At 44.6% G+C, this 27,054-nt stretch overlaps 3 protein-coding genes and 3 long non-coding RNA genes across 6 annotated transcripts in view; 3 read left to right on the top strand and 3 right to left on the bottom strand.

The window, feature by feature from the left end:
• Positions 1-491: 491 nt before the first annotated feature.
• On the bottom strand, positions 492-4,604 carry LOC127323510 (uncharacterized). Its single transcript, XR_011748284.1, has 7 exons — positions 4,297-4,604; positions 3,320-4,221; positions 2,092-2,196; positions 1,567-1,655; positions 1,046-1,131; positions 873-923; positions 492-790 (listed from the first exon to the last, which is right to left on the bottom strand). It is a non-coding gene; the product is annotated as an uncharacterized lncRNA (long non-coding RNA).
• A 4,138-nt stretch (positions 4,605-8,742) lies between these two features.
• Positions 8,743-9,492, top strand: LOC139834102 (uncharacterized). Its single transcript, XM_071824513.1, has one exon. It carries the CDS (start codon positions 8,743-8,745, stop codon positions 9,490-9,492), a length of 750 nt encoding a protein of 249 aa, XP_071680614.1.
• A 6,957-nt stretch (positions 9,493-16,449) lies between these two features.
• LOC127323514 (soluble inorganic pyrophosphatase) lies at positions 16,450-18,128 on the bottom strand. Its single transcript, XM_051351633.2, has 7 exons — positions 17,866-18,128; positions 17,672-17,766; positions 17,465-17,572; positions 17,283-17,348; positions 17,049-17,169; positions 16,871-16,952; positions 16,450-16,762 (listed from the first exon to the last, which is right to left on the bottom strand). Exons 1-7 carry the CDS (start codon positions 18,008-18,010, stop codon positions 16,720-16,722), a joined length of 660 nt encoding a protein of 219 aa, XP_051207593.1. The 5' UTR covers positions 18,011-18,128; the 3' UTR covers positions 16,450-16,719.
• Positions 18,129-18,790: 662 nt separating this feature from the next.
• Positions 18,791-21,741, bottom strand: LOC127323525 (sm-like protein LSM3A). Its single transcript, XM_051351639.2, has 3 exons — positions 21,547-21,741; positions 19,754-19,849; positions 18,791-19,104 (listed from the first exon to the last, which is right to left on the bottom strand). Exons 1-3 carry the CDS (start codon positions 21,661-21,663, stop codon positions 19,024-19,026), a joined length of 294 nt encoding a protein of 97 aa, XP_051207599.1. The 5' UTR covers positions 21,664-21,741; the 3' UTR covers positions 18,791-19,023.
• A 1,634-nt stretch (positions 21,742-23,375) lies between these two features.
• LOC127317354 (uncharacterized) lies at positions 23,376-24,352 on the top strand. The gene is made up of 3 exons (XR_007861098.2): positions 23,376-23,452; positions 23,898-23,973; positions 24,126-24,352. It is a non-coding gene; the product is annotated as an uncharacterized lncRNA (long non-coding RNA).
• A 393-nt stretch (positions 24,353-24,745) lies between these two features.
• Positions 24,746-27,054, top strand: part of LOC127317413 (uncharacterized) — a 28,135-nt gene continuing 25,826 nt past the window's right edge. Inside the window, exon 1 of the long non-coding RNA XR_007861144.2 lies at positions 24,746-24,850. This is a non-coding gene — a long non-coding RNA (uncharacterized lncRNA). The remainder of the gene's footprint in view (positions 24,851-27,054) is intronic.

The raw sequence follows: 27,054 nt of genomic DNA on the forward strand, positions 1-27,054 counted from the left end.
TAAAATTTGGGCCTAAACTTTAATATTTGATGCAAGTAATCCATATAACCATTCTTTTATCGGTGTCATTTCATCACACAAAATCGGATGCACCACCATGACTAAAAAAGTTGAAGATGCAAAGACCTGCAAAAATAGTATGTAATCACAATTTCACAAGCTCCAAAGCACAATAGCCTGACCAGAAACTTACACCTTGGGTTAAACATGCCCGCACGTCATGTATTCTCTTCTTCGCTCCTATTTGTACATATAGAGCAACATATCAAATATCGGATCAATAATAATGTGTGACAGTGAACCAAGTTGCCGTACTAACAGGTCAAGAAGAAAGCAAGATTCTTTGTAGCTTCATTTCTGAATTTTGATGGTCTGATAGAACTGAATCCCTTCTCTTGCTTGTATTCTATTGTTTCTGCATCTTGTAAATCCAAAACTCATAGATGAAGAGATAATTTAAATCCTTAGCCTAATCTAAGAGCAAACATGTGTACCAAAGTTGATGAGAATCTTTTCATCAAAGACATCATCGTTATACATAATACAACGGAAAATGTTTCTTGACCTTGCTCTGATGTGACCAAATATTGATAGAAGCTACATCATCACCATACACAATATGGCACCTAAAAGAAGCTACAACCGGAAATATACACTGTTTTATGTAGGCAATCAGAATCGTCGTCAACACATATATATTCATTGTTACAAGAGTTTCCTCTATGTCAACATGAGAACTTTTGCCCTTGAAACTCGGAAGAACAGGTAATATAAACAAGATAAGTCATGCCTACAAGCATATTGCGAAGCCAAAATGAAAATCTCTTATAACAATTTGCAATCAATATGTTTGCTAGTATAAAGAACAATACCTTATGCAATGGGCATGTATGTGCCTTTTTGGGGGCTACAAAATAATGTACCTGTCCAACAATAGACATAATGATCAGCACAGCTTGAAGGATGGATTAACAAATTGGGTATTAAGAATACTAAATGGAGATACCATGCGATCACTAACAAATTATGAGTCTGGCAAGCATACCTTTAATAAATCAAATTCCTATATGATCTAGGAGGAATACAAGAGAAAGATAAATGAGGTTCCTCCATGGCAACTCAAACAAATCCCTGAAGATTGGTCATGCATAATGGAATTAGATTTGTAAGCAAAAGCCAGAATATTATTAACTAAACCTATTTCCATTCGAATAAGCTTGTAAAAAATACCAGTACCAAGATCTGATCTCTCTCTCTCTCTGCATTGTAGATCCCATAATTCTCTACATATATGTGATATTTTATATAATACTAAAATATACAATGATATGCATAATTCTTTTCTTGCTTCTCTCAATATAATGATTTAGTGAATTGGGAAATACCTAAACATTTCCTAACGATGATGAAAATGCAGCTTCAGAGTAACCTTTTGCTCCACTTGTCAACCATTAACCAGGATTGTGTTGTTCGCGGTGAGAGAGCATTGTTCTTGAATTGAGCCACTGGCTAATATGCATGTCTTAAAATCAAAGAAGGACACTTCTTTGCAGAAATCTTACCAACCTCTATTGTCAACGGCTTTTCCGACGAAATACTTGGATTTCTCAGTTTTTTGTGAAGAGTGGATGTAGCAATTCAGGCTAGAACTTACCCTGAAATTGTTGGGCATTAAACAATTAGTAAAGCATATTTTCAGTAGAAACAAGCTTCAGTTTCTATTGATTTTTGCTGCAAGTGTTGTCCCAATCCAATATTCAATCAAATACAAATAAAACTAATATTCCATACATCTATCTAATTTATCGCCATCAAGTTAAAAAAAACTTATAACAACCATAGATATTGGCAAGCAGAAGTAGGAACACTAATGATCTTATATATCTCCCATTCTTTGCTTATAGCTGGAACCCAATTCGATAGCTTAGTAACAAAAAGCTGTATTAAAGTGCTGAATCAATAAAAGGGAAAACGGTAATGGTTGACCAACTAATGGGGCAAATGTGGAAGATTGTGCATCTCCAGCTCCAGTTAGGTGATACGCTCAAATTTGATCTTCCTCTAAGATCAATAAAACAGAACAATGCATACCCTATCTTTCCATGGGCTGTAGACAACTGTAGACAAAACAACTCCTTTTGAACCGGCGGAAGCAGCAACTAAAATTTGTGATGCATGCAAAATCGCTGATAAATCCTACAAAAAATAATACCACTCTATGAGGAAACAAGAAAGCATGTATGCTATTTTACATAAAAAAAGAACACGTCAGTTGAAAAAACAGTATACATCACACAAAAAAGAGAAATGATATGGTATATCATTTATTAGACAATAAACAATCATAGGATGGAGTTTAGAATACAGATAAGTTGACTGTGGCATTCAAACACACTAACGTACAATTTTCATCAGAGCCGAGAACCGGCTATATTTAGTCATTTGACAAGTTCGGAAATGCTTCAAGGGATTGGGTAGTTCACAAGAATTTACTAATTGAGAGTTTGAGACAAGTTTCATCTATCATAATGATAGCAATAGAGCACATGCACGTTAACAAAAAAATATGTGAAAATGTAATTACATAAATTACAACAAACCTAGATAAATTACATACACAAACAATTACCCTACTCACTCCAAAATTTGGTCTTCAAGTTTTCGTGGAAAAACCTATGCTACATATATGAATTTTTATGTCATTATATCCCACATTGTTGTTAAAATGAATCAACATAGTTACAATAAGCATGGCTTGTAAGTATTATGTAAAACATTGTTTTCTACATCTTCACTTAAATAAAAAAAATCAGGAGTCGGAAATAATAATGTTAGTTGACAAAATTGTACAAAAGAAGATAAATGAAACAACTACCATTTTTCAATATATTATACAATGAGACAATATTTCCATGCACACCCAAGTAAGAATGTTAGTATACCAGACTGCATATACAGTCATGTCTTCATTTCAAAGGCACGCCCACAAATCAATAGCCAGTAAAACGAAATTGGTCACCATGTGAATTAATATCACATCAAAGATGGATATTTGCAGAATGTGGACCAATGACAATGGTCAGTAGGATACAAGCAAGTAACATGTGAAGAACAAGAAATAAATGTAGTCATGAAGTGACCTCATATTTCACTATTTAATTTCATCTGGGAATCGATATTTACAAACAAGCAAAATAAAAGGAATGGGGAAATCATCATAGATTAAGATGAACAAATATGCGGTGAATATATGTAACAAAGACAATGTACAATAGCTTAGAATAAAAATAGTTGAATAGAAGAAAGGAAATCGACTTGCCTTGGCTGGATTGCTAATGGGTTCTGAACTTCCGATACCATGAACCATGCATTGGATATATTACAGAAGCAAGTGAAGGAGCAAAACCTCCTTTGGTGTGCAGCATCCACATTGTTGGGCCATAATTTCAGTGGAGCTAGACATAACAGGAAGGTTCGCATAAGCCTCCTTCACATAGTTGCCTCGCTTTTCTGCTACCACCGCGATCCCCACAAGAATGATTAAAAACCAGGTAAACCAATATGAGACAAAATAATATTCATCAGATCTAAACAGAGAGTTGACGCTATGCTGACAGAGATATACGCACATGTTTCGCATCAATAAAAGGCCATTTGAGCTGGCAAAAAAATCACATAAATTTTAAGATATTAGCTACTATTTTGAAAGGGGATATACTTGTTCACAGCCAATTCTAATAGCAAAAAAAAGCTAGACCGGTAGATTGGTTTCCCGTTTTTAGCAAAAACAAAGAAGAGGAAATACATGCCCTACAGAAGTCAATTAAGTGCCTCCTTTAGAATAGACCAATTCCATAAAGACCAATCACTATGGTAGTAAATCAAACACTTCCATGGAACGTTTTTAGTTAGGAGAAAATTTCATGGTCAATCATTTAATTAATCACTTTTTGGCTTCATGCCTTCCACATTTAGTTCTCCCACCTCAGTCAAGTTCAACAGCTAAACAAATTCAATAGTCAAATACACCATTTTCAGAATAAGTAGCGGGCTACGGAACACATAGCTATTTTTAGCGTAGAAAGTAGAAACACAGGAAGGACGTTTCGACCATTCGACAGTGCATATGTGAATCTGGTCCGCTCCATCTGAAATCCAAGAACAGTCAGCTGCAGCCGCGAGGTCACCATGGCTGGGCAAGTATCAACTCAAAACACCGATCTGTACACGTACAATCTAAGAATAAGCACATGCGCAGACTACTAAATAATAAACACCGATTAAAAATTAGCTGACCTTGCTCTGGCCATGTGATTCAGATTAGGAAGATCAAGGGGACGGGCATGGACGTCACCTCGGATGGATCACAAAGGATATTGACAAGGGGTGGTGGCGGCAATGGCCCTTGGGGGATCTGCACAATGGTTTGGGTCAGGCGCGTTCTGCGTAGGGATGGAGCGCGTGGGCGCGCCTCCGGTCGGTGGTGGCTGGACAAATCGCGAGTCGGAGAATGGCGCAGGGATCCTCCGATGGGTGGCTCAGCAACAACGAAAGGATGGAAGGTTTCGGGGGCGCTTCGAGGGAACCGCCTGCAGGATTCGCGTGATTAGCGGGAGGGCTGGGGAGGTGGAGGTGGAGGTGGGTTGTTTACCGCGCTCAACGTGTTTGCTACTCAACATTGGAGCGATCTTAACCATCAAATTGTTGTGATTGAACGGCTGAGATCTGTTGGATCTGCCTCTCTCTGCCTTTTTATATTAGTGGAGACTAAATAATAAACACCGATTAAAAATTAGCTGACCTTGCTCTGGCCATGTGATTCAGATTAGGAAGATCAAGGGGACGGGCATGGACGTCACCTCGGATGGATCACAAAGGATATTGACAAGGGGTGGTGGCGGCAATGGCCCTTGGGGGATCTGCACAATGGTTTGGGTCAGGCGCGTTCTGCGTAGGGATGGAGCGCGTGGGCGCGCCTCCGGTCGGTGGTGGCCGGACAAATCGCGAGTCGGAGAATGGCGCAGGGATCCTCCGATGGGTGGCTCAGCAACAACGAAAGGATGGAAGGTTTCGGGGGCGCTTCGAGGGAACCGCCTGCAGGATTCGCGTGATTAGCGGGAGGGCTGGGGAGGTGGAGGTGGAGGTGGGTTGTTTACCGCGCTCAACGTGTTTGCTACTCAACATTGGAGCGATCTTAACCATCAAATTGTTGTGATTGAACGGCTGAGATCTGTTGGATCTGCCTCTCTCTGCCTTTTTATATTAGTGGAGACTAAATAATAAACACCGATTAAAAATTAGCTGACCTTGCTCTAGCCATGTGATTCAGATTAGGAAGATCAAGGGGACGGGCATGGACGTCACCTCGGATGGATCACAAAGGATATTGACAAGGGGTGGTGGCGGCAATGGCCCTTGGGGGATCTGCACAATGGTTTGGGTCAGGCGCGTTCTGCGTAGGGATGGAGCGCGTGGGCGCGCCTCCGGTCGGTGGTGGCCGGACAAATCGCGAGTCGGAGAATGGCGCAGGGATCCTCCGATGGGTGGCTCAGCAACAACGAAAGGATGGAAGGTTTCGGGGGCGCTTCGAGGGAACCGCCTGCAGGATTCGCGTGATTAGCGGGAGGGCTGGGGAGGTGGAGGTGGAGGTGGGTTGTTTACCGCGCTCAACGTGTTTGCTACTCAACATTGGAGCGATCTTAACCATCAAATTGTTGTGATTGAACGGCTGAGATCTGTTGGATCTGCCTCTCTCTGCCTTTTTATATTAGTGGAGATAAAGAACTCAATAAATTATTGCAAATTTGTTGTACCCTGAACATTTGATACACTTTCATAGATGTAAAAAGATATTTTTTTTACAACTTGAAAGTAAAGTTACATCAGAAGCCAACAGAGGCATGATGTATTCTACAATGGATCATCCAACCATACCCAAGGATTTGAGAATTTTCTCAACTAGCTAAATCCACGTGGAAGACCCTTTAATCCCAATTTATATTTGACCTTTAGTCCTAACTATGCAGTTTTGGTTGTGCAACCAGGACTGAAGCCCTAAATGGACCGCGACTAAAAACATGTTCTCCACCGGTGTGCATTTTACTCCCTAGATTTATGAACGAACTCAATTTTCAAGAATTGGTGGTAGCAATGGTCAAAATGGCCACCGCAATGCCGTGTGAATGCTCACCTGATTTCAGCGTGTCAACCACATCCATATTGTCTGAGCCAAGATTAACTGGATCCATCCAAGAGATTGAACCAGGAGTAAGGCTCACTTTTAGCTCTCAAAATTCATTTTGCAGTTAATTGCAGCTACAAATTCGCCATAAGCATCACGGATCACTTCTTCTGTAGTACTCCTCGGGCCTGGGTCGGTAGCAGTGTTTCTTTTGGGGTTTAGGGTGGTTTTGAGGTGTAATTTTGCTGATCAAGACACGTCAAAATACTTGTATATCGTTCGGCAAGCCGGTTTTGGCCGGGTAAGGCCTCATAAAACCCCCCGGAACCGTCGGGTTGAGGTGGAAACAAGATGTTTCACCCCCCCCCCCCCCCCCCCCTCGTGTTTTGGCTGGCGGCGCAGTGCGCTCGCGACGCCCGTTGGAAGACTCGCCACCGACCTTGCTGCCCTTTCTCTCCGGGACCCCGGCGCTCGCTGGTGCCGGCACGTCTCCTGCGCCCCAAGCACAGCTCCCTCCTCTACTCCGCCACAAAACCCTAGCAGCAGGAGAAGCACCATCGGGAGGGCACATGGCGCCACTGCGTGTGCTCCTCCAACCTGTAGCCCCGGGACCATGTGCTCGCCTCCACCTCCATCCTTCACCGGCGCGGCTGCCTCCGACGTGTTGGTTGACCTGTCAGGTTTAAGAGACAAAAACGTTTCTAGTCAAATAACGTCAGGTTTAAGAGATAAACATTGACAAAAACGTTCTAGTCAAATAACGTTAAGGAGGAGGCCCACGAACCAACGTTCGTGACCACCTCGTTCGCATCTCACGCGCCCTGATCGGGGGCACCAAAACCAACTCGATGGTTTGGTCCCCTGTCGCCCGCGCCATATAAAAGGGGGGAGCCTGGCTGCTATCGATCAAGCCAGTTTACGATCAGCTCGCTGCTTTCCCCACAACTCCTAAAGCCCTACCGATCTAGGGAGGCGCAGAACGACGGGAAGACCAGCCTACACCCCGGCGGTGCCAGGGCAGTGCCGCTGGAGACCTGAGGGGATCAGGAGGATCCCCAGATCATAAACGACCTCTCTGCTTCACGCCTGCAACGAGCAGGCGACGATGGCAACTCCTGCAATGCGTAATGCATCCCTAAACCCTCTCTGTCTTATGTTGACTAGGTGTTCTAGTGGCTGCTTTTGCGATCTTGTGCGTTTTTAGACCTAACAATGGTATCAGATGCTTAGTACTGCTAGCACTAGAACCCTAGTAGTGATCTGAGATCACGTTTTTTTGTATAAAGATCATGTTTTTAGGCATTTTATGTTCATGTTTAAGCCTCAGATTAGATGATGTATGAACCCTAATTAATGTTCCCCAATTTCTGAAAATGAAATTGCAAGATTTGGAGTGTCACCTTACGCCGCCGGGTCGCTGCCTATCCCTCCGGGGGCCGTCGGAGCAGCCGCTGCTCCGGCGAGGGCAGAGATCCCGCGCTGCCGTTTCCTCCCGACGGAGGGGCGTGCGGGTAGACGCGTCGCGAGGCGCGGAATGGACGCAGACGCGGGTGGCCGCGCGCCGCCTGCCCCTGTCGTCACATAACGGCTGCCGGCCTCGCCGGTCAGCACCACCCCTCGCCTGCCCTCAAGGAGACGGCGCCAGTAGCCACGCTCGACGGAGGAGCGCGCCGGACATGGTCCGTCGCACGCTGCTCCGGCGAGCGCCGCCACCGCGCCGGGATGAAGCAGGGAAGGGGAACGCGGGCCGCCAGGGCCGTGGCCGCCTCGCGCGCTCGGGCCGCCGGGGACGTGGTCGCCTCGCACGCTCGCCGTGGCCTCCTGGCGCCCTCGCGCCCGCCGGGGCCGGGGCCGCCTCGCGCGACCGCGCCGCCGGACGGTAGTTTTTCCGCCTCTCTCTCTGTCGCGGATTAATCGGGGGAGGAGGCGAGAAATGATTTAGGGTTAGGGCTCAGCCGCCGTTTTGTTCTGGCCGCGGGGGATCTCGGCCGTCCGATCGATCGGACGGTCCAGATTGCTGCAGGAAGGGGAAGCCGGGCCGGGGGTCCTTTTGGGCTAAATCTGAGGATGGGCTTTGGCCCAGGTTGTCGGTAGTCCAGTAATTTTTCTGGGCTGCCGATTTTCTTTGTCCATTTTCTGTGTTTTTTTAGTGCATTCTAAATGTCATTCCTTATGTTTTTTTGCACTATTGTATACAGAAAAATCATTGCCTATAAAATATGATCAGAAAACATGTTATTTTTCTGGAAAGAAATGAACCAACGAGATTTTCTTGTCTAGAATATTTAATATGTTTTAATGTTGAATTATCAAATTAAGCATCACATATGTTGTTCCTTAAATGATTTAAAGTTGATGTTTATTTTGAGAATGTTATGGCTGCAAAATAATTCTGACCAACGTTGTATTATTTCTGCAAGTCAACTCCCTAATGTTGTTCTAATTCGTGTCATTTCTGCCCAACGGTGTTTGACATAGAATAAGAAATTTATGGCATGTTTGTTTTATATGCATGCAATTTTACTAATGAATGTCCATGTCAAATTTCAGCTTCCGCTGCGATGCATTATGATGCTGTCGAGCAGTTGATCGGCAGCAACTTTCCTCGTTGGAAGAACTCCATTGAGCTATGTTTGGCTTTCAACGAGTTTGATTATGCCTTAAGGGAGGATAAACCCGTGGTGCCAGTTGCTGGTGCTACGGGGTATGATGAACTAAAGAAAACTTATGACTCCAAGCTGGAGAAGTGGGACAAATCCAATCACGTTGCAATGCTCGTGATGAATTCTTCCATTTCACCTGAGATTATTGGGGCTCTCCCCAAGAAAGATACTGCTAAGGAATTTATGGAAGCCTTGGAGGAGCAATTCAAAGGCTCTGAAAAGGTTTATGCTCATGAGCTTTTTCACAAGCTACTTGGCAAGTATAAAAATGATGGTGATGTTAGGGGACACATACTGAGAATGATAAATGCTTCAAATAAACTGAAGCACCTAAAGTGTGAGCTCAGTGACAACCTCCTTATCATCATGATCTTGGAGTCCCTCCCTGAAGAGTTCGATCAGTTCAAGATCAACTACAATTCCATGAAGGAGAAGTGGACACTTGCTGAGATATCCCCTAGGATTGTCCAGGAAGAAGAAAGAATGATGAGGCAGAACAAGGATCAGGCTTTTCATGTTGGCTCCTCAAAGAGAAAGCATGACGGGTCAGGCCCTTCAAAATCGCCAAAAAAAACCTTCAAGAAGGAAATGCCAAAGTTTAAAGGAAAAGAAAAGGATAATGGACAGTCTTCAGAGCTTCTTTTGTAAGAAGGAAGGCCATTACAGGAAGGACTGTCATGAATACCTCAAGTGGATGATGAAGAAAGGTACGGATGAAATCACTTTTGTTGATGAAATGTTATATACTGATTTCTCTTGTACATCATGGTGGATTGATTCAGGAGCAACTGCTCACGTTGCTAATTCTATGCAGGGATTAAATTTGATCCAAACCGTAATAAGCGGGACAAGACGACTTAGAGTTGCAAATGGAGTTGAAGTTGATGTTGAAGCTGTTGGGTCACTCACCTTGGAGCTCCACACCGGCTTTCACCTTCATTTAAATAATGTTCTTTATGTACCTACTTTAAGTAGGAATTTGATTTCAGTTTCTTGTCTCGATGATAACATGTTTGAGTGCAAGTTTGATAACAAACAATTTGTTTTAAATTATTGTAATAAATATGTTGGCCTCGGTGTCAGACGAGGCAAACTATATATGTTATCTATGAATGATTATGTTTTGCATGTGAGTAATGTTTCAAATGTTGAGAAGAAATGGAAGGGTACTAGCACTTCTTCGAAATTGTGGCACTGTCGTTTGGGCCACATTTCGAGGGGGAGAATGGAAAGACTTATTAAAAATGATGTACTCCTCCCATTAGACTTCTCTGATGCGGACAAATGTGTTGATTGCATCAAAGGTAAATATGCAAAAACAATTAAGAAAGGAGCGGTAAGAGCCACGAGTGTCCTCGAACTCATACATACTGACATATGCGGACCTCTTAATGTTAAGTCTATAGATGGTTTTGATTCGTTCATCACCTTCACAGAAGACTTTTCCCGTTATGGGTACATTTATCCTATACATGATCGATCGGAAGCTTTGGACAAATTTAAAGTGTTCAAAGCCGAAGTTGAGAACCAACTGAATGCAAAAATTAAAGTTGTACGATCTGATCGCGGGGGAGAGTATTACGGTAGGCACGCTCCTTATGGGCAAATTCCAGGACCTTTTGCTAAGTTCCTAGCTGAGAATGGAATTGTTGCCCATTATTCAATGCCTGGTGAACCTCAAAAAAATGGTGTGGCTGAGCGCCGCAATCGCACGCTTTTGGATATGGTGCGTAGCATGCTCAGTCATGCAAGTTTGCCGGTAAGCCTATGGATGGAGGCATTGAAGACGGCTGCACATATTTTAAATCTTGCTCCCACTAAGTCAGCACCGAACACACCTCACGAGATGTGGACGGGAAAGAAACCGAGCTTGAACTATTTACGTGTGTGGGGCTGTCCTGCTGAAGCTAGAATTTTCAATCCACAACTTAAGAAGTTAGACCCAAAAACGGTTAGTTGTTTCTTCGTCGGATACCCGCACAGGGGAAAGGGATATCGTTTCTATTGCCCCGGTCATACCACTAAGTACGTGGAGACCCGGCAAGCGGTATTTTTTGAGGATAATGAAGTTAATGAAATAAGGAAGATCGATCTTGAGGAAAAGCGGGTGTGTGCTCCATCCCCGATTATCCAAAAGGTCGTTCTACCAATGCAGAGGAGAATCACTTCTAATGTTGAGACCGAACCTCATAGTTCTGGTCCTCAACCTGATGGTGATCCTGAAACTAATGATAACGCAAATCCAGAAGGTGAAGAAAATCACCAGTCGGATAATGAAGAAGATCCTCATAATAATAATGCCCCTCCACCACCATCGCCTGTGAGAAGATCACATCGAGAAAGAAGAAAAGCCATCTCAGATGATTATATCACCTACATGAGTGAGGATGTAGATGATATAGGAAAGGTGGAGGATCCAACCTCATACAAGGAGGCCATTAAGAGTTTGAATTCGTCTAAGTGGCAAATCGCCATGGAAGACGAGTTGAAATCTATGAGCTCAAATGATGTTTGGGACCTAGTAGAAGTTCCTAATGACGCCAAAAGAGTAGGTTGCAAATGGATCTACAAAACTAAGTACGACCCCAAAGGGAACATCGAAAGGTTCAAAGCTAGACTTGTGGCAAAAGGTTTCACACAGAGAGAAGGAATCGATTATAATGAGACTTTCTCTCCTGTATCATCTAAAGATTCTTTTAGGATCGTCATGGCTCTGGTAGCTCATTTCGACCTAGAATTGCATCAAATGGACGTTAAGACGGCATTTCTAAATGGCGACCTTGATGAAGACGTGTACATGACTCAGCCGGAAGGTTTTGTTGTGGAAGGAAAGGAACATTTAGCATGTCGTCTGAAGAAATCCATCTATGGCTTGAAGCAAGCTTCAAGACAGTGGTACCTCAAGTTCGATAAGATTATTAGAACTTTTGGTTTTACTGAAAATGTTAAGGACAACTGCATTTATGTTAAGTTTAAGGGCAGTAGGTTCACAATATTAGTCCTGTACGTGGATGACATATTATTGGCCTACAGTGATAAGGATATGTTGCACGAGACCAAGAATTTTCTGTCTTCCAATTTTGATATGAAAGATCTCGGTGAAGCTTCATATGTCCTCGGCATTGAGATTCATCGAGATAGGTCTAAAGGTGTGTTGGGACTATCACAAAAGGCATACTTTGAGCGAGTACTAAAGAAATTCAATATGCATAAGTGCTCTGGCTCACCTGCCCCAGTAGTCAAGGGCAATAAGTTTGGGACATTTCAATGTCCGAGGAACCAAATTGAAACTGATCAGATGAAGTCGGTTCCTTATGCTTCAGTTGTCGGAACCATCATGTATGCACAAGTTTGTACACGCCCTGATTTGGCTTTTATAACCGGGATGCTTGGCAGATTTCAATCAAATCCAGGACTAGACCACTGGAAGGCCGCAAAGAAAGTCTTGCGTTATATGCAAGAAACAAAAGGGTACATGCTTACGTACAGAAGGTCTGATAACCTACAAGTTGTTGGTTATTCAGATTCTGATCATGCCGGTTGTGTGGATAGTAAGAAATCCACGTCAGGTTATATATTCACACTTGCCGGAGGAGCTATATCGTGGAAAAGCTCCAAACAAACTATAGTTGCTTCATCTACGATGCAAGCAGAGTTTATAGCATGTTATGAGGCCACTGGGCAGGCTGTATGGCTAAAGAATTTCATTCCCGGACTTAAAGTGGTCGACAGCATTTCAAAACCACTTCTATTGTACTGCGATAATGAACCCGCAGTTTTCTATGCGAATAACAACAAGTCAAGTGATGCTGCCAAACACATTGACATTAAGTATCATGTTGTGATGCATAGGATCCAGGATCAAACAACTAAGGTTAAGCATATAAGTACGACTCATATGCTTGCGGATCCGCTAACGAAAGGCTTACCACCCAGAATTTTTCGTGAGCATGTTACCGGCATGGGATTACTGGAAGCCTTATGATTCTGGAATAAAGGGACCATAATAAGAACCACTCCCAATAAGTATTATGTTATCCATTTCAAGATAGGCTGGTATGCCATAAGTGTTGAGGTTCAATAGCATTTCATTGGTTGTTGTAACACCTCACTTTGGTTTATTATTCCTATGGAGAATGGGCAAATGATGTTAAACCTAACGATCAAGGGGGAGAATGTTGGTTGACCTGTCAGGTTTAAGAGACAAAAACGTTTCTAGTCAAATAACGTCAGGTTTAAGAGATAAACATTGACAAAAACGTTCTAGTCAAATAACGTTAAGGAGGAGGCCCACGAACCAACGTTCGTGACCACCTCGTTCGCATCTCACGCGCCCTGATCGGAGGCACCAAAACCAACTCGATGGTTTGGTCCCCTGTCGCCTGCGCCATATAAAAGGGGGGAGCCTGGCTGCTATCGATCAAGCCAGTTTACGATCAGCTCGCTGCTTTCCCCACAACTCCTAAAGCCCTACCGATCTAGGGAGGCGCAGAACGACGGGAAGACCAGCCTACACCCCGGCGGTGCCAGGGCAGTGCCGCTGGAGACCTGAGGGGATCAGGAGGATCCCCAGATCATAAACGACCTCTCTGCTTCACGCCTGCAACGAGCAGGCGACGATGGCAACTCCTGCAATGCGTAATGCATCCCTAAACCCTCTCTGTCTTATGTTGACTAGGTGTTCTAGTGGCTGCTTTTGCGATCTTGTGCGTTTTTAGACCTAACACGACGGCCCCGAGCTTCTCCACACCGTCTCCACTGCGAAAAAGGTAACATTTTTCATCAGATTTGCCTTCTCCTAACGGGAATGATTGCTTTGATTCTGTTTTCATAAAATCTCGCCAGTGTTCCTATGGTTGTGCCTTGTGCGCTGCCTCACCTACGGGCCGGCGTCGAGAACCGCGGGTCTCGGCGACACCGGCCACCACCGTAGGGATGCGTACAGAGGACGACTGGTAGTCTTCTCACCTAGCTGACGATGTCGGCGACTTCCACGGCCATGTCTTCGACCTACTACCTCGCGGACGACCTGGTAGTACAACACCTCCCTCGGGATACTCCAGGTGCGCCGCCACCACCGGGACAGGGAGCCCGCCCTGCTGCTGATCAACACCGCCAACAGCAACCATGCTGCAGGGGCAACGGGGTGCTGCTACTGCTGGCCGACAACCTGCCTCTGCCGCTGGTAGCACACAGTGAACACTATCCTCCTCTGAACTCACGTCCGCAGTTGCACCTGCTGGTAGGCTCATAGGACGTCTGAATCATCAAGTAGCATTTTCTTATATTGAATACACTTGAATGCACTAGTTTTGTAAAATCAGTATTCTAAACAAATGTTTTGACAAGTGTTTTGGATGAAAGAGATTTTCATAGTATTTTGGGTAGTATTTTAGGTAGTTGATGTTTTCATCCAAAACACCCCTAAAAACACTTCTCAAAATACACAAAACTGCTGACACCGAACAAGCCTCAAGGAGTTTGCGTCAAATGAAGCATCAACAGTAACCTTCACATTATTAAGGGGCGGTTGAGACGAACCTCCACTCTTCTTCTTTGCTCATCAAATCTCAATATAACAAAAAAAAGTATATTATTGTTTGTTCGGTAAGAACTGAAGATAATACATGACCACACCACGGCATCTCAAATGAAAACTTGAGATAAAGAAACGGCGGGGAAATATGGCCAATACAAACCAATGCAAGAATGTAGAAATACAGACTCGCATAAAGCCACATAAACTGGGTGTTCATCGATCCCAAAATTTCTAGTGGGGTATTCTTTGCTTCCAATCATAAAGTGAAGGGTAAATGATAGTATATGACACACTCTAGACTCTAGAGGCTGTTAACATTAATCGACGCATTACAACCTTGAGGACTCGTGAGCTTACAAGGTCATCTACCCAAAATGAAGAGAACTTACATGGAGTGCTGCATGGCATCACGGGCATCATCAGCGGGGAGTAAGACATTGGCAGCCACCGGCCTCCTCGTTCTCAGGGTCTGTTTGGATTGTGGCCAACATTTACCCTACCAAAATCCTGGCGTTGACCGGTACTATGGGTTGGCGTTTGGATTAGAGCCAAGTTACGCGAGCCAAACCAAAAAATTGGTCACCACTTTGGATTTTACGCCCACGCGCGGGCGAAATGAGGGTGAGCGAATCCCCAGCCAAAATTTTGGCGTGCCCTCGATTTGGCTTGGCAGGTGTGGCCACAAACCAAACGGCCCCTCATTCTTCTTGTCTGAAAGATTTGACCAACTGAAGCTATGATCTTGCATCTTATCACACAACTGAAACAATAGGTGATACATGAAGATGAACTAGGAATGCGGGATTAGGCAGCAGTGTGCGTACACTCTTCGAAAAAGCGGCCGATCTCCCGAAGGCAGTGAGAGAAAGATGGCTGAGATTGTTTAAGTTGTGGTACTCAGGATCGTCAGCGCATACAGCTATGATCTTGTCATCTTTCTCTACCTGTGATAAAAAAAACAGAGAATGTGAAACAATTGTACGCTTGATGCCAAAATGGTTGTCCAGATAAGTTGACTTGTGGCAGAGATATTGAAAGATCGGTTTGCCTGCCGGATCTAGCATATGCGTGAGGCCAATGGCCATGGCGTGGAGGAGGTGCCGGGGAGTACTGGTTCCTGGTTGCAAACATCATTCACTTGTGAGAAAATAACAGTACATAATACAGTAATGTGACATTTCATAAAGGGATAAGTCTGCACTTATTATGATCATAGCATTTACCTGCATGAGGCCAGGACATCAATGGGATCTTTGTCCTCGCAGAGGGTGCGAGGAAGGAAGCCGTTGTTGTGAGGATAGACCACAGACTAGTACATGATCCGTTCAACCTGACAGATGGATTGCGACGCATGTCGCTTTTGACTTTTATGGGCATACTTCCTCGACGAAAAATGCTATCAATCCATTTACAGTGAATTGAAGAAAACCCTCCTTAGTCCGAGAGTTCCCCCGAAAAATAAAGGCCATTTTATACTCTGTCCTAAGTCTTCTGGAAGTCAATCTTGAGAATGACTTCCCTCAACCTTTTAAGGCGCATTTCATGGACGGACTCGTGTAAGATGACTAATCCATCTAGGATTTTCCTGCCTTGCATAAATGCCATCATCAACCTTATTTAGTCGGTCATTTTATACTTTGGTGAAAATTTTGAATTCGCTAGTGTGGAGATCGTTAAACAACTTGAGTAGGTCTGCCGCATTAATCTCTCAAAAACTTTGTAGAACTCAGGTTATAATCCATCATACCCTGTACTAAAACATAATGATGTCGGCGGGCAAGCTAGATGGCCGCATGACAGTCTTCACTTCGATTTAGGGCAGTTACAATGCAAGAAGCTTAGAAAAGCAAATCAAAAATTTTGAGCACTAGGCACATCTTCTATAGAAACATGCTTAACTAGGAACCTCTCCTATCGAAATAGGCATTGGTTCTTAAGAAAAAATTTAACACCTCTCTAAACAGTCGCCATTGTAGATCACCTTAGAAGGCAGGCAATAAATATTCAGTGTCAGCTTAGGATTTGACCTATCCAGTATGAACGCAAAAACATGCTTTTCTCAGATCTCAATGTAACAAAATTTCATATTATTGTTTGTTCAGTAAGAACAGAAGATAATACACGAGCCAAACCACGGCGTCTTGAATACAAATTTGAGATACAGAGTACCAACCACAAGGGTGGGAAAAATATGGCTAATACAAACCAATGCAAGAATGCAGAAATACAGACTCGCTCGTAAACCGGGGTGTTCATGGGATCCCAAATGTTCTGACGGGGTGTTCTTTGCTTCCAGCAATCATAGAGGGAAGGGCAAAGGATAAATAGTACAAACTCTACCGCCTCAGGCTGTGCATGATGTATTCGGCGTACAGATCCCTGAAAAGAATGAAAGCAGTTTATGCCAACATTAGTCGACGCATTACAACCTCAAGGACTCTTTGAGGTTACCGGATCAACTTCCAAAAATAATGAGATCGAGCTTACATGGAGTGCTGGATGGCAGCACGGGCATCATCAGCGGGGAGGAAGTCATTGACAGCCACCTCCTTGTTCTCATTCTTCTTATCTGGAAGATTTGACCGACAAAGAATCAGACGATTGAAGCAAACCGAGGAGATGCTACAAGAAAAACGTTCGCAGCAATGTGCAGCAGTAAGCGTACAGTCTTCGAAGAAGCGACGGATCTCCTGGAGGCGATGAGGAGAGAGCTCGCTGAGATGGTTCAGGTTGTGGAACTCGGGGTCGTCGGCGCAGACGGCGATGATTTTGTCATCCTTCTCTCCCTGTGATTAAAAAAAAAAAGAAGAGTATAACACAATTGTAAGCTCGATGCCGAAATGGTTGTCAAGATAAGTTGACTTGTGGCAGAGATATTAAGGGGGATTGTTTTGCGTGCCTGGTCTATCATAGGCATGAGGCCGATGGCCCTGGCCCGGAGGAAGGTGCCGGGGAGGACGGGTTCCTGGTTGCAAACATCATCCACTTGTCAGGAAATGTAACAGCGTATATAATGCAGAATCGTGACGTTTCGTGGAGGGATGAGCCTGCACTTATTACGATCGGGTCATCTAGTAGTACCTGCATGAGCACGAGGACGTCGATGGGATCGTTGTCCTCGCAGAGGGTGCGTGGGACGAAGCCGTAGTTGTGCGGGTACACCACGGACGAGTAGAGGATCCGGTCAACCTGATCACAGGGAGGCATATCGATCAAGAACACATTCAGGCCAACACAAACGGAAATGAAGTTTTGAATTCAGAGGCGAAGGAAATGGGCGATGCGGACCTTGATCATGCCGGTCTTCTTGTCGAGCTCGTACTTGACCTTGCTCCCCTTGGTGATCTCCACCACCACGTTGAACACCGCCGGAGCTCCGGGGCCTGCATGCGCCGACGAATTAGCACGCGGCCCTCATGACGTGAGCGGCATCAACATCTAGCCTTCGGTTGGATCTGACTGAAACGGAATGAGCAACTCACCGATCTCGAGATCGTGCCATGGGTGGGCGGCGACGGACCTCCTTGAGAGGGAGGAGAGGATCCGCTCATTGAGGCGCGGCGCCTGCCGCTTCTGCTCCGACACCTCCATATCGGCGCTGCCGTTGGCTCCCTTCTCCTGGCTCATCTTGGCTCTGCCCACGAACGGAAACGAGGTTGCTCCTTAATCTGCTGTGTGTTGGATTGGAATGGTTGCTCGATGATGAGGACGGGATGGCCGCAACGTCCGTGGCTCGCCGCGCATATATAGGAGGGCGGAGGAGGGAAGTGGGGCGGGGGGCGGAGCGGTTAACGCGACATATATGGGAGGCGCATCGCATGCATGTGGTGTGGCGCCGTGCCGGTGCCGGTGCGAAGCTTCCGCCCGCGTCCAACCCCAACGTACAGGGATCACTCTCTCCGGTCCGGTCCAGCTCCAGCTCTCGTTCAGACCGTCAATAAGAATTTAAAAAGTAATTGAGCTCGGCAACTGGCGGAGCAGAATCCCAGCACATGCAGAACGTGCATGGATCAAAGCGTCTACTCACTCACGACGCACTAGCATGATGATGCTGTAGATAAATTTTCTTTCCTCGTATATTAGCTCCCAAAAGAAAAAGAGAAATTCTAGATCGTGGTCACGCCACCCTGCTCGTCAACGTGCCGCACGTTGCGGCGATCATGTCAACTTTTTGGGGTAGTTTTTGCTGAGTTGGAAGGAGCAATCCACCCACCAACCTCCCTGTTTGATTAGCTAATTTAATTCACTTCACATCAAGGACCAATCTCGACAGATCAGTTTAGATAAAACTACTGTCTGTTCCATAATGTACTAACGTTTTGGCAAGCTAAAACATTTCGCCAAAACCTCTGAACTGTGAACGCACGAGTAGTTGCTCATACGGTCATACCAGGTGCCACTCAGATGTGTCGAGAATGGATGATTAACTCAACTTTTCATCAACCATATGGTCAAAGGTATGAACAGGAGCCAGAATCACAGCGATTTACAAAATATACATATTGGGCACAGGGTTCTTTCGTTGTGTACTGGGCTCCAGGCTAGCCTACGCAGCGTCTTCTAAGGAATCAGGTGCCACTGGTAGTGAACTCCAGGAAACCTGTAAGCTGCTCCAGAACGGCTGATGCTCCTCTCCAGCTTCATGCAGTTCGAAGGGGCGGAGAAACCAGTATCACGCCATCTCCTCGGACAAAAAGGTAGGGGACGGTGCGTTTGGTAGTCTGGAAAACAAAGCGACGGTAAATACATTAGTAACATGTATCAGACATCAGCAGTTACAAGTATCAGACACCAATTTGTGTTGTTGTACCAAATTACGCCAAACAAGACCACCCATAATTTCATTGTTTAGCCAAACCAAGAAATCAGGTTTAACTAGAAAATTGTTGTGAAATAAAATGGATTGCCCTAGACATAGTGAAGTGGCCATAATGGCACGTAATAATCTAGCAGTGTATGAGACATCTATGCCAGAAAGTTTCAGTCAGTGAGTTCATAAACCCTGTATGCAATAACTGTGAACAAAGTTACTGGTTGTCATCACACTACGAGACATCTCATTCCAACACAAAGCATCTACACATAACAATGCAACAGAGATTGGGTTCTTAAGCAACATCATGATAATGGTGCACCTCCCAAGTTACATGTTACTGAGGATTGTGTGAACCATGGTTTCATGCTAAGCAGCATCATGGTGTGCCCGACCCTCACACCAAAGAGGCTCTACACATCTTTAACACAAACTAGATAAACATATCGGAGTAACTAATGGCTCTTATTTGGAAAATCAACGGTTGACAGCCTAAACTTTGAAGAAGCTGACATCAGGGTATAGTTGAAAGTTTTGGGGAACGAGAAAATACTTACACGAACAATTTCCTCATAAGTCTCATCGTCAATTTCTACAGAAGTCACTATCTCTTCTACATCTCCAAGTATCATATTAAGATGTTGATCATACGCCTGGATCAATAAAAGAACAAAGGGAACTTAGAAACAAAGAATCTCACTTAGTGACCACCTTGATGCAAACAATCTGGAGTCCCACATTGCAAGCTGTAAGTACAATTGAATAACAATGTATGAAGACTGGATATAACCCACAGGGTGGCATCATATAATCCAATTAAATTTCTGACAAGTATAGAATAGTGATATGTGCAAAACTCAGCCACTGGGGTTCCACTGTGATGCATGCAAACAAAACACTTTGATGCAGACTAGACTACTAACCGTGGCACACAAACTTCTTGTGCCATACATTCATGGAGCCATGCGTCAGACACAACTTGGCAAGACTAAAGGTCTGCAATACATGATCACATCTCTATAGGCACACACTGCCACAGCTTCACCTACATGCATGGCTGCTCTCTAGATCTACACAACAAGTTTAACTCTAACAATCACCCCCTTAAACTTGTTGTCATTTATCGAGTACATCCTCACCCACCATCAAATCCAAACTGGCTCATCACCGACGTGAGCGGCCAAGAGAGGTGCATGCTCCTTCCTCGGCGCACTCCATATAGAAATGTCCAGTCTTGGCAAGGCAGTAGTCCCAGCGCACTGTTGCTGTAATGTTGCTGTTCTTGTAATGAACAAGCCACTACGCAATGAGTAGCAAGCAGATTCTGTGTCATGTCGCCGACACCAAGTTCGCATCGCACCTCTCCGCCGGAGTTTTGAGTAGTCCAACAAGCTTCTCTATGCTAAATTGCAACTGCTACCTGCAGATACTTGCACAGGATGGAGCGGAAGGACTCCTTGACCACCTTTACCTTAGAGAGGTGTTCACCAAGGGTGCTGATGAAACCAGCAACCATTCATGTGTATGGCGAGCTCGTCGATCCGCTCATTGCTCCTCATGCGGATGCCAATATGCCATCAAACTCTTCGAGGAGAGCTTGAACATGAATGGTATGCCAACAACATCCACACCCTCAGCGAACCCCTCGATGAGGCGAAGGTGATGAAGAAGCTTCTCCGAGCCATCCCATGAAAGTACACACGTAGGTAGCAATTACAATTGAGCAACTCCTTGATTTGAATACTATGAGCTTGTTCGGTGACTTAAAACTGTGGAGAAGAGATGCAATGCAGACGAGGGGGTTGGCAACTTGACCAAAGTGGTGGAAGCCATTTGCGCCTCATAGAGGACTTGCTTGCTCGCTATAAGAGCTGCAAAGACACAGGCAAAAAAAAACACCTTTGACAAGACGAATGTGCAGTGCTACAACTGTCAAGACCTCGAGCAGTGCACCGAGACAAGGAAGGAGTAGCTGCATTTCGCAGCGGCGGGCACCGACGAAGAACCAGCGCCGCTCTGAAGGTCGGCGAGGAGGCACACAATGAACGACAACAAGGTTAAGGTGGTGAGTGCTTCATTTTCCTTGACCAAAGCTAACATTACAGAATTTCATCTAAAAAGCTAACATTGCAGAGTTACAGTTCGACATCAAGTAACTGGAAACTCATTTTACATACCACATCAACTCATTTTACATACGACATCAGAGTGCTTCATCATCCGTTACAATGAATAACTCATTCAACCATACAAAGGCCACGGAAACAACCCAATCCACGAGATCAAGCCCAGAAAACGAAAGCTACCAGATCAACGGTAGGAAATTAGGAAGAGGGGCTAGGAAACATACATGGAGCTTGCCGCGGAGCTCGCGCTCGGAGCGGAGCTTGACGTAGATGCGCTCGTCTAGGCTGAGCCGTATCAGATCCAGGGGCTCCTTCACCGCCACATCCTCCTCCGACGCCATCGCCGCCGGCTGTTACTTCCCCTTCTCCCTCGTCGGACCAGAAAGACCGAACTGTTTTTTCTTTTAACAACAGAAAGCCCTAACTAATCGAGTTATTTCCCTTCATATCATCGGGCTCAGGCCGGACCTGTACAGTATGCAGCCCTACTTGGGCTCAATATTTCATACCCCATCTGGGCCATGGTTTATTTTATGCGTGGGCTGGTCCTCAGTTGCTATATTGGCCCATCCTAATTCCTAGTACAAATTCTGCTAAAAAAGGTTTGAAAAATAAATATGGCTTATATCTCTACTACTTAAAAAGACTAAAGTGGTTCCTTATTCTGCCAATACGTCAACCCTCTCGTCGTCTGGCTTCCTTCGCCGCGCGAGCGCGCACATGGGCCAAAGCCCAACGAAATCCACATCCCCTCTCGTTCAACCGTCTCTATCGCTTGGTTCCCAAACCCCATCCCCTGCCTGTGCCCCTTCATCGCCGCCACCCCTCCTGTGCCCCTTCACCGCCGCCGCCTCTCCCAGGGATTGAGCCGAACGGGGACGGCCGCGATGGTAGGCCGGGAGACGCGATGCAGCAGACCGCGCGGAGGCGGGCGGCGGCGCCTTGAGAAGCCCTCCACAGCCGGCGGGGCTCGAGATCCCGGCGATGCAGGAGCGCGCACGGAGGCAGGAGGAGCCGCACCGCCTTAAGAATCTCGTCCACATCCGGCAGGGCTGGAGATCTCCGATCAAGGGTCGCTGGACGAGGAGGGGAGGAGCACCGCCTCCTCGCGCTGCTCGTCGGCTCGTCCGCACTGGATGACCTCGTGCACTCGCTTGAGGTGTCTATGACGCCAAGGTGAGCATCTCCTCATCTCTCTATTAGGTTTTGCCATCTCTATCTACGTTGTTTGATGTCTGTGTGCAGATAGCCGTGCGGAATCGAGCGATGCGGGATGACGCCGCGACGGAGTGGTGGTCAGGTCGACGGAGTGGTGCTCAGGTTTTACAGTCATCCTGACCACCACTCTGCCTCGGATGTGTGTTTGGCTGTTGCCGCTGATTACTAAGCTGTGTGTGCGTGTGTTTTTGGCTGCTGATTACTAACCGTGTGTCTGTGCTTTGGGTGTAGTTCGCTCTTGCTGAAATTGCTGTAGCTGGCTGCTAAGATGAGTTGGTCCTGGATCTGGATCCACCGCTTCCTTCCTCTGAATTTTTGTTGTAGGTCATTTATTCTTCATCTCATCTGAAAGCTGATTGTTACATTGACCTTGTAACATATATAATATCAGTGTGCAAAATGTTGTAAATTACTGTAGGATTATAGTTCATTGAATAAGCATCTTTATATTCAGTATATATGCTCATTTGCACATCAAAGATATCATCCAGAGTAATATGTTTTTGGTTTTAAAGTATTCCTTCTGATTTCTGAAATATTGAAATTTCACACAACACAAATTTGTCTTACAGATGTATAAGATATGAGATATCTATACTGTGTCTTTCTGGTTGTGCATCTGTTAGTAGCATTTGTGTTGGATCTCCTGAATGAGCTGCCATTATGTGGAGTTGACTTGTATGCTCTTTTATTTCAGCAAATGGAGGAGCAGCTCAAGACATTGATAGTCCTTTCTCACTACCTAGAGATACATACTTCGTCTAATTAATTGACCAATATATGGATGTCTAAGAGCTAGCGTGTATTGAGTATTTATTGCTAAACCTCATTTCATCTGCTTACAGACTGGTAGGTTCCGCCAGTTTTGGGATGAGGCATCAAAGAGCCGTAACATATTGGAAGTTGTTCCAGGTATATACTTCTTGACACATTGAAGCTTAGTTGGCTATATCTTAAGTGAACTTGTTGCTAGCAATTATAGTAGAGTTCTTGTGCATGTTAATTCCCACAGAGGATTTCTTGAAAAGTTTTGAACCATCTCAGTATGTGCCTTCCGATTTCTGTCAGCAGACTTTACTGTGAGTTGCAGTACAGATTTTCTGCTTTACTGTATATGCTAAATAAACTTAGTTTTTGCACAACCTTTTTTTCATTAGCGTTTTTGTTTTCAGTGTGCATATGCATGGCAAGTTCATCTCAAACAAATTAAATGTTTCTAGATACTATGATGCGCATGAACAAAAGCTGTAGTTTTTGCAGTTCTGTGGTGTTGTACATGTTTTTCTCTTTCTTGCAGTGGCGGAGCTGGCATAGAGATTAGGAGAATTTGATTGCAAGTATATGCCAATTCGTGCAGGTTCAAAGAACTTGAAGAAATCAATATGACAATAGGACAAGCTTCACCAGTAGAGCAACAAGGAGGCGTCAGCAAAGTAAGTTGTTATGTAAATACTCTTTTTGACTGAGATAAGAAGCACTACCGAGGTAGATTACAACGTGAAGAGTATCTTTTTATTTTTTGCCTAGAACATATCTTACCATAGATTCTACTTGGAACTTACATGATTGTGTTTGTATATTGTAGGTTTGAGAAGTTTTAGGCTACGTCAATTTCAGACCTGGTGTTGGGTTACTTACGTGTGTGTTGCTCCTTTATGTGCAAGTATTAATAGATTGAGATGCAATACCACAGTATTTGCAACTGTTGTAAGATTATGTCTGTCCTGCATGATATGTAGCGTTACATTTCTAAACAGTCTATTAAATAAGTTGTGGTTATCAAACAAATTCATGAAAAGGGGCATTTCAGGTTCTAAATAAATGATTTATGCAATCTTCAAAGTGCTTCACTAAATGTAAGTACCTTAGTGGTTTTATATTTTTGAACGTTATAGCTTAGTAATTAAGCGTTGAACATATTTTTAGAAGCATTTTCTTCACTCGGATGGTAGTTATAAGTAATATGATTTTGAGATCTTTTATGTGGTTTCATTTGTATTTGATGCGAACGACAACAAATGGCAAGATCTTATAGATTTTGAAACATTTTATGGGCTTTCATTTGTATTTGTTGAAAATGAGAGAAGCTTTATAACCACTAACAGATGGAATCTGCTCCTATTGTCCTTGCATGAGTGTTAAGACAAGTGTAACAATAACTGCCTTAACAAATCCAACTGGAAGTGTTTGTTGAGATAATCATTGTTTTCGTACTGGTTTGGATTTTGAAGCCAATATGCAATAGCATCTTTCACAGAATAAAATTAATCAATGCTTATATATTATAAAAGCTTGTAGAGCTTGAGGGAGGTGACAAGGTATTAACTTGTCAATGCCTACAAGTAGTAGACTAGGGTTTTGTTGGATGTAGAGGGCAAGTAGATCTCGAAGGTTTCATTCGAAAAGTACTCGACGAAATAGAAATTAGGGTTTGCTCAACAATGATTCGATGCCTTTCTCGTCCCTCGACTCCCCCTTATATATGAGGCGGAGCCGAGGGATTCGTATTGTACAAGTTTACAGAGTCCGGGAAGGTTTCTAACTCATCCCGCAAGATTACACACAACACTTCCTATTACAACTCTAGCTTTCCTTAATAATATCTCTGGGCTTCCGAGTCTTCTTATTTTTCGGGTAGTGGGCCTTCAGCAAACCCCGGGTACTATCTTCGGCAGGCCCATTGGGATGCCTATGTCAGTAGCCCCCGAGATTTTGCTTGAATCGTAGAGTCAGGGAAAATCTTCACGGTTTATTTTTACTCGACAACTTTAGCTTGTCTATATTTCTTCTCACGAATTTCTATATTCTACAGGGATAATGGTAGTTGGGGCTAGTTCATCTGACGGATCAGGTACTAGTTAACTGCTCTAGTGGCAATCCGCAAAAACCTATTTCAAGATCACGTCCCTGGACATGATCTCGGGATACTGGTGTAAACTTCGACAGGTGCCGCTTAAGGTCTTACCATTCTGTCGAGTCCCAGTCAAATTTATCGGGTACCTAACGCGTCCGTTAGGATTTTTCTTCGTATCTGTTGATACGGATAAAAGTAGCAAACCGTCGTCAGAGACGGTGCCACGCCGCACAGAACGGATCTGGGGTCTTACCTTCGCAGTGTTTTGCGGCATTCAGAATTTATTCGCAACTTTTGGCGTTCTGAGAATATATTGTCGAGTGCTTATTCGGCTGTTGGAATAGCACATTTCATCGAGTCAATTTCTGACTTATATTGCTCTCCCGATGGGAGTATATGTAGAGTTATCTTTATAACTCGAAATATGCTCCTTCTTTCTTTTTTTACTTTCTTTCTTTCTCTTTTTCTTTTTCTCTCTTTTCTTTTTCTTTTTGATAATTTTCATCGGGCACGCGAACAGCGTTCCCGATGGGAGTAGCCCCCGAGGCTACAGCCAAGAACTTGTGCTTGGTTGTAGGCTCAACATTCTAGTGCACCTTGTCGCTATATTGTCATTCTTTCTCGATATTTTCTTCTTTTTATCTCTCGGGTGCGCGAACAGCGCTCCCGATGGGAGTAGCCCCCGAGGCTATGAACAAATGCTTGCGTTTGATCATAGGCTCCCGCAATTTCTATATTGTCACCCTCGAAATTTACTTCTTTCAAAGTAGCCCCCGAGCATTTGGGCAAAAACTTGTATTTGATCAAAGGCTTCCGAAGTATGCAATAATTTCTCTTGTCGCCAAATGTTCTTTATTTTCCTTGTCGAAATTTCCTCCCTTAGTCAAAGTGGCTTCATATCGGACGAGAGCCGCGTTTTTTGCCTCCATAAAACTTGAGTACTACTCTCTGTCTGTCTTGTGGGTCCGCTTTTTATACCACGTTGACACGTCGTGCAAGTGGGGGACACACGTCCTCCGCTTTTTCTGGCACACGTACCGCAACTCCTCCAATGTTAAAATAGTTTTTTACCCTTGTCTCTACGTGGCTATCATCTGCTGCACACTTTTTCCATCCAACGGTCCGCCGTTTCGCCGCACCTCTATATAAGATCTCCTTCTTCTTCCTCGAGCACTTCCGCTCGCGCCGTTCTTGTGCTCTCCCCTGCAAATCCTCCTGCGCTCCACAATTCTCTCTGAGCTCACCTGCGCACAAGCTCCGCTCCTCAGTGCCATTGATGCCACCACGCGCGCGACTCACTCGCCACAGCACCTCCGAGTCCAAGATGGCTACTGAAGGTTTTGAGTGGGAGAGATCCAAAATCTCCAACCAAGATGTCAATATGCTGAAGAGACTGGGCTTGATGAAGAAGGAGGACGCCATCCGCTTCCCCAGTGAAGAAAGCTACCCTTCTCCACCAATGGAGTACCGGGTTAGTTTCGTTGACCATCTCATCCGCGGTCTTTCTGCCCCGATCCACGATTTCCTTCGTGGCCTCCTCTTTGTCTACGGGATTTAGCTACACCAGCTGACTCCCAATTCTATTCTCCATGTCGCCATTTTTATCACCCTTTGCGAATGCTTCCTCGGAGTCCCTCCTAACTGGGCTCTGTGGAAGCGC

This window comes from Lolium perenne, chromosome 1 (assembly GCF_019359855.2).
Source record: "Lolium perenne isolate Kyuss_39 chromosome 1, Kyuss_2.0, whole genome shotgun sequence".
In the NCBI taxonomy this organism is placed as follows: Eukaryota; Viridiplantae; Streptophyta; class Magnoliopsida; order Poales; family Poaceae; genus Lolium; species Lolium perenne.

Bases quoted from the DNA above. Each gene is read 5' to 3' on its own strand.
- LOC139834102 (XM_071824513.1), top strand. From the start codon at position 8,743: ATGCATTATGATGCTGTCGAGCAGTTGATCGGCAGCAACTTTCCTCGT.
- LOC127323514 (XM_051351633.2), bottom strand. From the start codon at position 18,010: ATGAGCCAGGAGAAGGGAGCCAACGGCAGCGCCGATATGGAGGTGTCG. The intron at 17,349-17,464 runs GTACTACTAGAT...GTTTGCAACCAG, and splicing joins ACGTCCTCGTGCTCATGCAG to GAACCCGTCCTCCCCGGCAC. The intron at 16,763-16,870 runs GTAAGCTCGATC...CATTCTTTTCAG, and splicing joins GCTGCCATCCAGCACTCCAT to GGATCTGTACGCCGAATACA.
- LOC127323525 (XM_051351639.2), bottom strand. From the start codon at position 21,663: ATGGCGTCGGAGGAGGATGTGGCGGTGAAGGAGCCCCTGGATCTGATA. The intron at 19,850-21,546 runs GTATGTTTCCTA...TTATTGATCCAG, and splicing joins AGCTCCGCGGCAAGCTCCAT to GCGTATGATCAACATCTTAA. The intron at 19,105-19,753 runs GTAAGTATTTTC...TTTGTTTTCCAG, and splicing joins CTTATGAGGAAATTGTTCGT to ACTACCAAACGCACCGTCCC.